Source organism: Astatotilapia calliptera, chromosome 18 (genome assembly GCF_964374335.1).
Source record: "Astatotilapia calliptera chromosome 18, fAstCal68.1, whole genome shotgun sequence".
NCBI classification, from domain to species: Eukaryota; Metazoa; Chordata; class Actinopteri; order Cichliformes; family Cichlidae; genus Astatotilapia; species Astatotilapia calliptera.
The window spans coordinates 4,895,888-4,909,335 of NC_137439.1; the positions used below are offsets into that span (position 1 = coordinate 4,895,888).

The following is a 13,448-nucleotide window of genomic DNA, read 5'->3' on the forward strand; positions in this document are numbered from 1 at the left end:
CAGTGGCTCCTTTTGTAAAACTATTCCTGTTTCAGGGGTTGTGTCATTGTTGCCCTTCTAGATGTTGTTAATTTCATTAACACCAAAGCAGCTGAAACTAATTAGCAACCCCTTCTACTACTTAACTAACCAGATAAATATCCCAGAGGTTTAACTGATTTGATGCTATACTCTGATTAAAAAGTGTTCTTTTAATATCTGAGCAGTGTATTTTTATGCTGTATGAACTGTCAATCTGCAGCTACTCTACACAAATATCTTCAATGAAGCAGCAACGCTCTGCAGCCAGAGCAGCTCAGGAACGGTAATACACACAGAAGCATGTTTCCTCAAATAATCAAAACCTCAGTTTCAAAATACATATAAAATAATGACAGGCGCAACCAAAGCTTCATATTTTAGAAATGACACTTCAGAAAAAAATTGTCACGTTTTACAGAAATTTTTATTTAAATTTTAAGAATAAAGAACCCACAACAATAAGGAACAGAACTAAATAAATCAGGATAAATAAATCAACAGAAGAGGTCCATATGGAAGCTTATTTTTTATGAAAAGTATTACAACATAAGGTGACCTCAAATCCATAAAGGCACATTGTTTTTGGTCTTGTAACTGTCAAGCTTTTAATTTTCTTTAAAGAGATTAAAGACTCTTTATTAGACAATAAAATAATAAAATCTTGGCTATAAAAAAAGCCAAGTACCCACAGAAAAATATTTTTTCTGTAACAACGCTGTCAAGTGAAAAAACTGAAGAATCTGGATCTACAATTAATATTTATCACCTCACCAGCACTAACACAATATATAAATTTATAATATACATATGTACACAAACTGACCAAGCATAAAACTATGACCATCTGCCTAATATTGTGTTGGCTACCCTTTTGCTGCAAAAACAGCCCTGACTGTTCAAGGGATGGACTCCAGACCCCTGAAGGTGTACTGTGGTATGGACTTGTTTGTCCGACACATCCCACAGATGCTCGACTGGACTTATATCTGGGGAATTCGGAGTGCAAGTCAACACCTCAAAATTCTTGTTGTGCTCCCTGCAAGCATTTTTGCTTTTGGTGGGGCACATTACCCCACACAGAGAGGCCACAGGCTTCTTAAAGTTTCTTCACAAAAGGTAAAGAGGTCCAGTTACTTTCTTTCCAAACTCCTTAAACTAACATGCCTGGATGATTGAGAAACTACACACATCAGAGAATACCATTTCCATGAATGGGTGTTCATGGTCTACAACAATACTAGGTAGTTGATACGATCTTCACATACCCATTGTCCACATGGCCAGGGATAAGCATGGACACTCCGACTGGTATGCAGTAATTCAATGTTATTTGTATAACACAAAAACCCCAACAATCAGTCAACTCCCTATAAGTAAGCACTCTGTGACAGTGGGAAGAAAAAAAAACTCCCTTTTAACAGGAAGACATCTGCTGCAGAACCAGGTTCAGGGAGGAGGAACAATTGACTACGACCAGTTGGGGTGAGGGTAGAGCTGGGCGATAGAACGATAACGATATGTATCGCGATATAACTTTTACTCGATAGAGAAATTAAGCTATCGCGATAGACCTCGCCGCTCTTGTCCTCTTAAAAAAAAAAAAAAAAAATAATAATAATAATAATAATAATGTCAGCCAATCCAAATTAAGTAGCGCAGAGCCGAACCAATCACAGCCGCAGCGTCACGTCGCGTGACTTGTTAGTACAGCACAAGTGCCAAGCCGCACGTGTGTTTGTTTGGGAAGCAGCCGGCGGGTAATGGAGCCAGCGCATAATGGAGGAAATGAGTGTGCCGACTAGAAAAATCAACCGAGCGTGACCGAAGAGAAAACAGATGACGGTTCCAATGCTGGAGAGATTGTCGAACGGAAGAGCCATAGAAGTTCCGTAGTGTGAAGGTATTTCGGCTATTTCAAGTCTGACAAAAAAACAGAGTAGCGTGCACTGTAAATTGTGCCGAAAGCAAGTCTGGAAATACAATAAACTGGTGCATGCGTCACACTGCGCCACGTTATTGTTTCGGTTAAATGAATTTCTACAATACTGTTACTGTTAATTCTACTCTCTGCAGTGTTTAAATGCTTACATATACACACAGTTACTGTCCCTCCACACATACGACTCGGTTCTGCTTCTATGCCCCAGCTTTGTTTACTTTTTCCCACCGAGGCTTCTAGACTTCTGATTGGCCAATATTTCTGCACGGTTAGGAATCTAGCGCCACCTGCTGCTTTGGCATGTTCATAGCAGCGTTTTCCTTCATTTCTGCCTTTATGTGTGGACGGGATTATTTTTTTAAAACGAAAACGGAAAATCTCCGTTTTCAAAAATACCCGTGTACGTGTGGACGTAGCCTCAGTCTCTGACTGGAAGCGCTAATTCGTCATTCGGCTTTTGTCAGACTAAAGTAACTGTTAAAACTGTTTGAAAAGCTCAGCTATACAACAAGGAGAGATTGAGAATTTCCTTTTAGTTCTCAGTTTATTTGATATTGACAAAAGTTAGTCAGTTTTGTCTGTTCTTCTGTAAAACAAACTAAGATTTATTTTTAGAATTAATATTTTGTTTCTAAGTGGAATTGACAATTTAGTCTGTTTCATTTGTTCTATTTTGAAACTTAAACGCTTTAGCGGCTGTCTTTTGTGTAGTTTGCAATATTTGCCTTTTATTTATCTGAAAAAGTCTCATGTTCCTTAAGTACATCTACCCTGTTGAACTTATTATGGGAAATAAATATTTAAATAAAAACAAGCTGCTGATTATTTCACATTTTACTTGTGAGCAACGGCACATTTAAATCTTACAAATATAGTTATTTGGCTTATATCGTGATAGATATCGTTATCGCCTGAAATGAAAAAAACATATCGTGATATGAAAAAATCTCATATCGCCCAGCTCTAGGTGAGGGTAAGACAACTATGCAGCGCCCAAACTGCAATGCACTGTACAGGGAGTGCAGAATTATTAGGCAAATAGCTGTATAGGCTCGAAAGCCTACTATCAATTAAGCATATTAGGTGATGTGCATCTCTGTAATGAGAAGGGGTGTGGTCTAATGACAGCAACACCCTATATCAGGTGTGCATAATTATTAGGCAACTTCCTTTCCTTTGGCAAAATGGGTCAAAAGAAGGACTTGACAGGCTCAGAAAAGTCAAAAATAGTGAGATATCTTGCAGAGGGATGCAGCAGTCTCAAAATTGCAAAGCTTCTGAAGCGTGATCATCGAACAATCAAGCGTTTCATTCAAAATAGTCAACAGGGTCGCAAGAAGCGTGTGGAAAAACCAAGGCGCAAAATAACTGCCCATGAACTGAGAAAAGTCAAGCGTGCAGCTGCCAAGATGCCACCAGTTTGGCCATATTTCAGAGCTGCAACATCACTGGAGTGCCCAAAAGCACAAGGTGTGCAATACTCAGAGACATGGCCAAGGTAAGAAAGGCTGAAAGACGACCACCACTGAACAAGACACACAAGCTGAAACGTCAAGACTGGGCCAAGAAATATCTCAAGACTGGTTTTTCTAAGGTTTTATGGACTGATGAAATGAGAGTGAGTCTTGATGGGCCAGATGGATGGGCCCGTGGCTGGATTGGTAAAGGCAGAGAGCTCCAGTCCGACTCAGACGCCAGCAAGGTGGAGGTGGAGTACTGGTTTGGGCTGGTATCATCAAAGATGAGCTTGTGGGGCCTTTTTGGGTTGAGGATGGAGTCAAGCTCAACTCCCAGTCCTACTGCCAGTTTCTGGAAGACACCTTCTTCAAGCAGTGGTACAGGAAGAAGTCTGCATCCTTCAAGAAAAACATGATTTTCATGCAGGACAATGCTCCATCACACGCGTCCAAGTACTCCACAGCGTGGCTGGCAAGAAAGGGTATAAAAGAAGAAAAACTAATGACATGGCCTCCTTGTTCACCTGATCTGAACCCCATTGAGAACCTGTGGTCCATCATCAAATGTGAGATTTACAAGGAGGGAAAACAGTACACCTCTCTGAACAGTGTCTGGGAGGCTGTGGTTGCTGCTGCACGCAATGTTGATGGTGAACAGATCAAGACACTGACAGAATCCATGGATGGCAGGCTTTTGAGTGTCCTTGCAAAGAAAGGTGGCTATATTGGTTGCTGATTTGTTTTTGTTTTGTTTTTGAATGTCAGAAATGTATATTTGTGAATGTGGAGATGTTATATTGGTGTCACTGGTAAAAATAAATAATTGAAATGGGTATATATTTGTTTTTAGTTAAGTTGCCTAATAATTATGCACAGTAATAGTCACCTGCACACACAGATATCCCCCTAAAATAGCTAAAACTAAAAACAAACTAAAAACTACTTCCAAAAACATTCAGCTTTGATATTAATGAGTTTTTTGGGTTCATTGAGAACATGGTTGTTGTTCAATAATAAAATTATTCCTCAAAAATACAACTTGCCTAATAATTCTGCCCTCCCTGTATATTCTAACTTTCTTTCTATTAAAACCAGCATTAACTCTGTTTTGGGGGTTGTTTGTTGGACCGGACCACATGGGCCAGCCTTTGATCCCACTTGGATCAGTGAGCCGTGGCTGTCTATGAGACCATCACTGGTTCACCACTTTTCATTCTTTGGCCCACGTTGGATACATGCTGACCACTGCAGACCGGGAACATCCCATAAGAGCTGCATTTTTGAAGATACTCTGACCCAGTTGTCTGACCCAAAGTCAACCTCACTCACTCAACCATTTTTCCTGTTTAGCTCATCAACTCTGAGAGAAGAATGTTTACTTGCTTCCTAATATATCCTACCCCCCAACAAGAGCCAAGATGTAGAGATAATGTTGTTCACTGGTCATAATACTATGCCTGATAGGTGTACATATATATCTGCTCAGACAAATGTAAAAATCTGGGTTTCCCCTACATCATAAGTATAAGGCAAACAAACAATACAAAAAGTGTTTTTACTGTCCAGGAGATAAAATGTAGCTTATTGACCTGAATGTAAGTTCATCTCTTCCTTCTGGTTTTGGAGTTATTTGGTTTCTCACTAGTGTGAGTTTTACCATTAACACACTGCTATGTCTAACGGCTCTGATAGACTCTAAGGATGAAACTTTTAAGCTGTGTGAGTTTCTATGTTTGTCTGACTGCATCTTTTCTCACAGGTGTCAAAAGAACGTGGCTTGTCCCCTGTGTGGGTTTTGATATGTTTTCTTAATGTTGACTGATCTCTAAATTCTTTTCCACAGGTGCTACATGAATATGGCTTTTCACCTGTGTGGATTCTGATGTGAGTTTTCAAGTGTTTTCTCTGAGTAAATCCTTTCCCACAGGTCCCACAAAAATAGGGCTTCTCGCCTGTGTGAATTCTCATGTGAGTTTTCAAGTTTATCATGTGACGGAAACTTTTCCCACAAGCAATGCAAGAATAAGGTTTCTCACCAGTGTGAATTCTAACATGAACTCTGAATGCTGATGAGTCACTGAAACATTTCCCACAGGTTTCACAAGAATAGGGCTTCTCACCTGTGTGGATTCTCATGTGAGTTTTCAAGTGTATCGTCTGACTGAAACCTTTGCCACAGGTGCTACAAGAATAGGGTTTCTCACCTGTGTGAATCCTTTCATGATGATCTAAAGTTGATTTCTTTGTGAATCTTCTCCCACAAGAGCTGCAAGAATATGGCTTTTCACCTGTGTGAATTGCCATATGGCTTTTCACATGTATGAGCTGACTGAATCTTTTCCCACAAGTGCTGCAAGAGTAAGGTTTCTCACCTGTGTGAACTCTTAGATGCTTAGTCAGCCTGTATTTATACTGAAAAGTTTTTCCACAGGTGTCACATTTTAATGACTTTTCACTTATGTCAGTTTTGCACTGACTCTCCGTCACTGGACAGTTATCTGTTTTGTTACTGTGATGTCTTCTCTTCTTCGGCTCTGCATATCTAGTTGATCCTGTCTGCACATGCTCACTTTCTTTCTGATCTTGGCTCTCTGGTTCAGGAGAGTTGTAAGAAAGGAGATGGTCACAGTTTGGTTCTGATTCACTGTGGTCACTTTCCTTATAAATAGGAGTCACTATAAAGATATCAGCCTCCTGCTTCAGAACAAGCTGCTCTCCCTCCTGACTGGTGCAGAGTTCCTCCGGTTCCTCTTTAATTTGTGGAGGATCTGGGTCGACCTGGTTCAGACTGGAGTTTCTATCTTGGTTATCAACCTGCTGGTTATTCATAGCCTCCTCCTCCATACACATATATTGTTGCGGGAGATCTGATGTGACACATGGACAAAAATGATATGAAAAAAAAAAAACACAACTGGGTATTTCAGGTTGTAAATCTAGTATTCAAAATTATCACACATTCATACTAGAATATTATAGAACAGCACTGAAGGACACTTTATTTTAATTCTCATATAATGTCTCACCTATTTAGAAGTAATGTATTCATCTCACATATGGGCTGTTTCAAGCACTTCTATATGTTGTATTTAGGTATCTGCACTAGTAGACTGTTTTCTGTCCAGGCAGTCTTCTTTCATGTAGTAGAAGAAAGATAGCACTTAGGTTCCTCAGATGGGACACAGGGCACTTCAAAGGGGGAATGCTTTGACAAGGGGGGATATTTAATAGATTTTCAGGTCAGAGTGACCACGCTAAAAATAATAAACAGAAAACTGGACAGTTTTCAATCTTTTGAAGCTTAATGTCTGCCATGGGTGAAGTCATGAGTTGAAATTAATAAGTGGGTGATTAAAAGACCACCCTCTAGAAATTGAGAGCCCAAAAGCTTGGGGCAGCTTGTCCATCTTTGATTATGCTTGAATCTGAGTACTTCCTGCAGAACGTCATGGGAGAGAGTTTTACTTTCTGCCTTTGGTTTTTGAGTTTCTTTTTTTTCACCAAACCGTCCTGCATTTGAAGTTGCATTAAAAAATGCCAAGTATGGTTCAGAGGCCAAGGACCTGGGAAGTGAAATCCTCACCAGAACGAAAGAAGTCAGTTTCCACTTTGGCTTATGAGAATGTAGGTTTAATGTTCAATGTTAAAGGTTTAGGGGAAAAAATACATAAATGGTATTTTGAAGTTTCACATACCTATTCTGTGTAATTTTATTTCAGGCTTCCACATAATATCTAGCTCTCCCCCAGTCCAGATGATGATGCCTTCAGTCTCCTGCTTCACTACAAGCTGTTCTTCCTCCTGACTGATCCAGAGTTCATCCTGTTCCTCTTTAATCTGTGGAGGCTCCGAGTCCTCCTGGTCCATACTGGAGGTACTCTCCTGGTTACACATCTGCTGGTCATCCAGACCCTCCTCTTCCTCACACTTCATGTTGCTGTGGGAGGTCTTAATGAAAGGGACACTAGAAAGAGGTTATTGATGTGATGACAAGAAAACAAACATTTTAAAAAATATCTTCCAGTATGCCTCTACACTATGAGCATGTCTCTCATATATGTGAATAAGTGCACAAATGTTTCAAGAGCACCTGTGCGAGTCACTCTTGAGTTCTAGCACCCTTAATAGCAGAGTACAAAACATTAGGGGAGGTTCTAAGAAACTTATGTTTTAAAACACTTTTTGGTTGTCACTTTTGTGAGATAACAAACATCAGTAACTACATGACAGAAAATCCTTTCCATGAGAAAAAGAAATCTATATTTAATGATTACTAGCTGCAGATTTTAATGTAGGTGAAGTGAAAAGAGGAGACAAGGAGGTCTTGGGTTGGTATGGTGTTCCTGTTAAGTAGTGCAGGAAAGATGATGGTGGGTTTCATGAAAAGGATGGAAACAACTGTAGTGAACACATGGATCAACAAGGAGGAGGAATTTAGGGTGACAGATAAGAGTGGAGAAGGGAGCACACAGGTGGATTACAGCTTATGCAGAATGTGCGGTCTGAAAGCAAAGACACCCGAAGGTGGTGTTATTCGAGAATGCAGCTAGGCAGCATCGGATGGCAGTCTATGGTATGGCTTCAAATATCAAGAAGAGGAAACAAGTGAAGGAAGAAGCAAGGATTAAATGGTAGAAGCTGAAGAAGGAAAAATGTTCCACAGAGTTCTGGAAGGAGTTGAGACAGGCTCTGGGTGGTAGGGACTAGAGGTGGGTTTTGATTATTGATTTTCCGATTAAAATCGATTCTAGCTTGAATAATGTGATATCGAATCCTGAATCGATTTTTAAATATAAATTTAGTTTGCCCAAAATGCTAGAGTCTCAGGTTAAACCTCACAAAATTTCGAGAACCACCAAACGGCTAAAGCAGTAAATGAGAGCGTGGACTCGCCAACGCATCGGAAACAGTTTCTCACCCGACGGCATGGACACGCCGTCGGGGCTGAAAGCCGAGAGCTCACAGATTCTGATGTGTCAGCGGGGCTGCACTTTGTGCTTAAATCTTGTTTTGTGCTAGATTCTGAAGCTTCAGGTTTTGTCTCTCTCCAAACAAAGTTGATTGAACCAGCCACAAAAGAAGATCCAAACTACGCTTTACATGTCGCTTCACATAAGCATCATCGTTAATTCCCTCTTCCTGTTTTGCTTCCACCACGATAAAAAAAAAAAATATCACACTTCCTGCAGCGCTCTCTCGCTCACTCTCTCAGTGTACTTCAACAACAGTTTCCCATCTAAACAGCTCTGTTTTCTGCATTATTTGCTTGCTTATTACCCACCAGTCTACCGTTATGTACAGCGCTGTCGGGCACTGTTTTTTTGTTGTTGTTTTTGTTAATCTAACTGACTTCCAACAAGAAAGCCTCATTTCTGCTGTTCAATACTGAAGAAATTTAAACTTTTTAGAATTATGCAAAATTGCAAAACGCTTAGCTGTGTCTCTAATAAAACCTCTGTAACTTTACTCTGCTTCACTTCATCAGCATCAGGCAATGTTTATATGTTGATTCATGGGTTTCTTCAGTTTTTGTTCTACTACATTTTTAAGGTTATCTGCTATAAAAAGCCAGGCCAGGAAAATCGCCTTCATGTTTTTCCGTGTTTAATGCTCAGTTACTTTGACACAAAGGCATCTGCTGTGATGCTTACACCTCTGATAAAGTCTCACAAATGTCAGCTTTCTTTTTATAGATATAAAAATATGGATATGTACTGATAAATGATCAGAATTATAATATTTCTGACTGTCTGAGGCAAAATTTCCCCGATTCAAGTCGAATTGAATCGATTCAGGACCTTGTGAATCGGAATAGAATCAATTCTAGAAATCAGTGACGATACCCAGCCCTAGTAGGAACGTGTTGCCAGATGAATGGGAAGGTACAGTTGTAGTCGTGAGGGAAACTCACAACCAGGTGATTGATGTATCCTTTGGAGAGAGGAAAGAGAACAAAGAGACTTGTTGATGGACAGAGGAACTACAGGAAAGTATTCAAAGGAAGAGGTTAGCAAAGAAAAAGGAGGATAGTCAGTCAACAGGAACACATCGGTGGCTAGGCAGAGATCAAGCTGGAAAAGATGTGCAGCAGGTTAGCATGTTTAAGGATAAATATGGATATGTACTAATGAGTGAAGGGAGTGTATGGAGAAAATGGAAGCAGTACTTCGAATGAAGCTGCAAAGCAGTAAGAAAAAGGTAGACCACAGAGAAGATTCATGCATGTAGAGAAAGAGGATATGCAGAAGGCTGGCAAAATTATAGACATTCTCTACTTAAGTCCAATTCCACCTGAATTCGACCAGATGTTTCATGGTGTCAAACTCCAGTCCTCAAGCGCCAGTGTCCTGAAACTTTTCCATGTGTCCCTGCTGCAACACACCTGAATAACATAAGTAGGTCATTAGCAACACTCTATAGAAATTGACTGCATGCTGAGGTGGCAGTTCAGCAATTTGATTCATGTAACAGCAGCTCATGACTGAATGAACACGGTGCACGTAGTTTTAGAAGTACATCTTTCCAAACACTTTACGTCACTTCAGTTTACTTGAGTAGGTTTAGGGGTTGCTACCGCAGCATGCAGTCAAGTGTTTTGCTAATGACCTACTAAGTTTATTCAGGTGTGTTGCAGGAGGGACACATGGAAAAGTTTCAGGACACAGGCCCACAAGGACTGGAGTACGACACAACTGCTCTACACTGACAGTATACAGTTTGTGCTGTCTTTATACTGGACGGCCACTGTACACCAGTCAAACACACTGATCTTTACTTTAAATCCATCACAGTACAGCAAACTAACCTGTTTATCTATTTTAATGCAGCCTTTAAATAACAGTCTACCTCATGTTTGTTTTGCAGCATGTTTTACAATATATATTTAAAAAAAAAAAAAAAAAAAAAAAACAGTGTCACATGTACAAACCCAATATCTGATAAAAAGCACAAGGACTTAAATGTAAGCTTTAAATGAGCAGTCCTTCCCTTTAAATCTAAGCTCTCTTTATCCTCTCCTGTCCTATCTCTCTTATCTTTCTCCATCTCTGAGTGAAGTTAGCTCTTTCTTTTCATTCCCAGTGCAATACAGCAGCTGGACCTTTAGCTTGCAACACACTGTGAGACAAACTCCACACAAACAGTTTGTGTGTTAGCTGATGTTTGTTGAGCCAATAGAAATGCTGCATTTGAAATCACCTGCCACTAAAAAACATTGCTCCCTTTATGCTCACTACTCTTCTGCAGGGCTAGTTAGAGGCTGAAGTATCACACTTGCAACTTATGGACACCTGCAGTTGTTCTGGTGTTGTGCCAAAAATAAGAAAAGAAGAAGAAAACGCAACCCACTTTAAACCCTGACTATCAGACACCATTGTGCCTCTTTAATGCCTTTTTATCAACATACCCTGGTGATTAATACACGAACAGGATTGCCCCTCATGTGTTACTGTTCACGCTTAAATCAGTTTGATGTTTGAAGGCGTGCAGTGACATGAAATAATAGCTTCCCTCATATCCCTTAAACCAAAAGTAACAAGCCTGTTTTGAAAATGTAAGAAGTAAAAGTAAAAAGTACTCAAGTAAGGCACAGAAGGCCAAAAATTCTATTTAAGTACAGTAACAAAGTATTTGTACTTTGTTACTTCCTATATAAACATATTACCAACAAAGTGTTCTTATATTCTTAGACTGAGATTTTATCATTTTAGCTGGCTTTGGGACAATCTGCTTTTTTCTGGACTTTTTATTGCATTTTAGTGTTTGGCTTTTGAGCGACTTCTTCAGCTCTGTTTCTATACTACCGTAATAATTAAGAGACCTCACAAGGGTACCACATAATGATGTGAAGCCAAAGAGCTTCAGCACCATGGAGCAGCAGCACATCCAAAGCTCAGTGCAGTGCAGTCACTACTGTAATCCTTCATACTGTCCATATTTAATGTAGGGTTTGAATCAGGCCATGAATTTCCTCATAATAAGTATTTTTACCAATTGGTGAACTACAGATCTAATTAGGATGTATAAATAGCCTATCTCACATAACTCACCGAACTTCCCAACATATAATGATGGAAAACTTAAAACAGATACCAGTGATGTGCAAAAGTCTTCAGCCAATCTTTATATTTTGCATCCAAGGAGCCAGTTTCTGGTAATGTTTTACAGAGGTCTTGAGTAATACTTCTCCAGCCTTTCAGAAGGTCTTTAGAAATTGGCTGCTCTTTCACTTTTTTCAGTCCAGCCCTTGTACCTGACAATTATCAGAGGATTTTTTTTCCCAATCAAGCATAAAACAGGCATCTAACTCAAACTCAGTCGAGAGCTTTGGACTGTCATTCAAGAAGAAAGCTAATTTTAACAGATTTCAGGCTGTGTTGAGGAACACAGGTGGTCATACCAAGTGTTGCCTTTCAAGCTCATAGAATTGTACAAACTCTGTTTTAGCCTTACATACTGGATTTCCATGCATGTTTGCATGTGTTTCAATAACCGTTTTCCAATTTTCTTTTCATAATATGAAGAGATGAGGGGTGGCTCGAGACTTTTGCATGGTACCTTAACAAGTCACAAGCACTCTCACTTCAGTGTGTCTGACATTAAATAGATATATTTAGTCTGCCATTTACCTTCACTCTTAACTGCAAAGCGTCACTAGTCAAGTTTACACTTATCAATGCTCTTCATAATTTTCAGGTCTACTGTTGGTCGGGGGTTTGAAATAATATGACATAGAAACAGAATTTTATATTTAATTGTTGTCTCTAAAGGGAATAGGTCTGTTCATATTACAGTTTGAAAGACAGGCTACATCTATCTATGCAAAAGTGAGGAGAAAAAGCAAGAGAGAGCTGGGGGCTTTATCTCTTCAGCGCGGCAGTAAAACAAGATGTAAAATAATCGCAGCGTTGAACAAGATTTTTTGTTTGTTTGTTGAAAATTTTAATAGTTAATATATTTAAAGATTTAAAGAGATGGAAAAGTAATGTAAATAACTCTTGGCTGAAGTATTAAAATCACAACAGTAAACTGAAAAAAGGGGAATAACATGCGCATATCACAAACAAGTATATTTAAGAATAAGAAATTTGTATGGTCCGAATTTCTGACTTTACGGTGTATACGTAAAGGCACCACACAAACGATTTGTGAAGGTGCGTTTAGCCGTAAACAGCAATGTAGACGCGCACTAGGTTTTATTTTTATGTTATTTTTTTTTGTGCTTCTCCAAAGTGTATATGGTAGCTGGGAAGACCTGCACAACAGCCACATGGCGATGTTGAGAGAGACCTACGGTACTGTGCAGAAAGCAGAAGCTTTCTTTGTCTCTGTTTGACTTTAATACACGAAGCCTTCCAGTAAAATCACTTCCTCGTGTGTAACGCTAAAAGAAGTTTACCGTTTAAAAGGGAACTTGTGTTATTTCTATACAAACAGGTCATAGTTGCTCATTGATTTACTCTTTCTGTCTACAATCTGGGCTCCGATCAGTGTCCTACATGAGTCGTATTCCTGCGTTAGTTCATTGTGATCGTCACAGTTTTACATACCAATTTATGTGTAACTTTATCTCGAGTTTCCGGCTGATATCCAGCAGTCTGCGGTGATGATTGATCTCCTCCTCATACCGGACGATTGTTTTGCAACCTGAGAGAACGTCTTCAATAACAGCAGTTAATCTCGCCTCGATAAACTCTCACTTGAACACAGAGGTAAGTAGTAAGCGTGCGTCATTTCCGTTCTTATTGTTTTCTTGTTAATTTCCGGCAGATTAAACGCATCAAAATGTTATTGCTGCCCCCTTCAGGCCATTCGTACAATTTCAACGAGTTACTTACGAGCCCCTCACTGGTACTTTGCAGAAACCTGAATGTATGACTCTACAATAATCCAAGTTAAATATTGATCCAAGGAATAGTCTATGCATAAAGTTTCTTTCTCAGCATAGGTGGAGCCGATCATAAAAGCATGCCTAGCACATTCTGCCTTTCCACATGTGCATTTTTTCAATATGATGACCAATAATAAGTGCC

General features: G+C 39.6%; 1 protein-coding gene and 1 long non-coding RNA gene across 5 annotated transcripts; one reads left to right on the plus strand and one right to left on the minus strand.

Annotated features, from left to right (window-relative positions):
* The first annotated feature begins 422 nt into the window (after positions 1 to 422).
* On the plus strand, positions 423 to 3,530 carry LOC145421828 (uncharacterized). The gene is made up of 2 exons (XR_013903185.1): positions 423 to 1,503; positions 2,928 to 3,530. It is a non-coding gene; the product is annotated as an uncharacterized LOC145421828 (long non-coding RNA).
* A 579-nt stretch (positions 3,531 to 4,109) lies between these two features.
* On the minus strand, positions 4,110 to 13,153 carry LOC113010270 (uncharacterized). 4 transcript variants are annotated; one of them, XM_080292667.1, is made up of 4 exons: positions 12,966 to 13,153; positions 9,709 to 9,799; positions 7,113 to 7,381; positions 4,110 to 6,284 (listed from the first exon to the last, which is right to left on the minus strand). In XM_080292667.1, exons 2-4 carry the CDS (start codon positions 9,729 to 9,731, stop codon positions 5,128 to 5,130), a joined length of 1,449 nt encoding a protein of 482 aa, XP_080148793.1. In that variant the 5' UTR covers positions 9,732 to 9,799; positions 12,966 to 13,153; the 3' UTR covers positions 4,110 to 5,127. The 4 variants fall into 4 exon arrangements, with proteins under 4 accessions (XP_080148793.1, XP_080148794.1, XP_026005061.2 ...); XM_080292668.1 differs by having other exon boundaries at positions 4,602 to 6,284; positions 7,113 to 7,365; XM_026149276.2 differs by lacking the exon at positions 9,709 to 9,799 and having other exon boundaries at positions 4,602 to 6,284; positions 7,113 to 7,365; positions 12,966 to 13,152.
* Positions 13,154 to 13,448: the final 295 nt, after the last annotated feature.

Coding starts and splice junctions, on each gene's coding strand:
- LOC113010270 (XM_080292667.1), bottom strand. CDS start 9,731: ATGAAACATCTGGTCGAATTCAG. Junction 7,382..9,708: donor AAACATCTGGTCGAATTCAG/GTGGAATTGGAC, acceptor ACCTCTTTCTAG/TGTCCCTTTCATTAAGACCT. Junction 6,285..7,112: donor AATAAAATTACACAGAATAG/GTATGTGAAACT, acceptor GTGTCACATCAG/ATCTCCCGCAACAATATATG.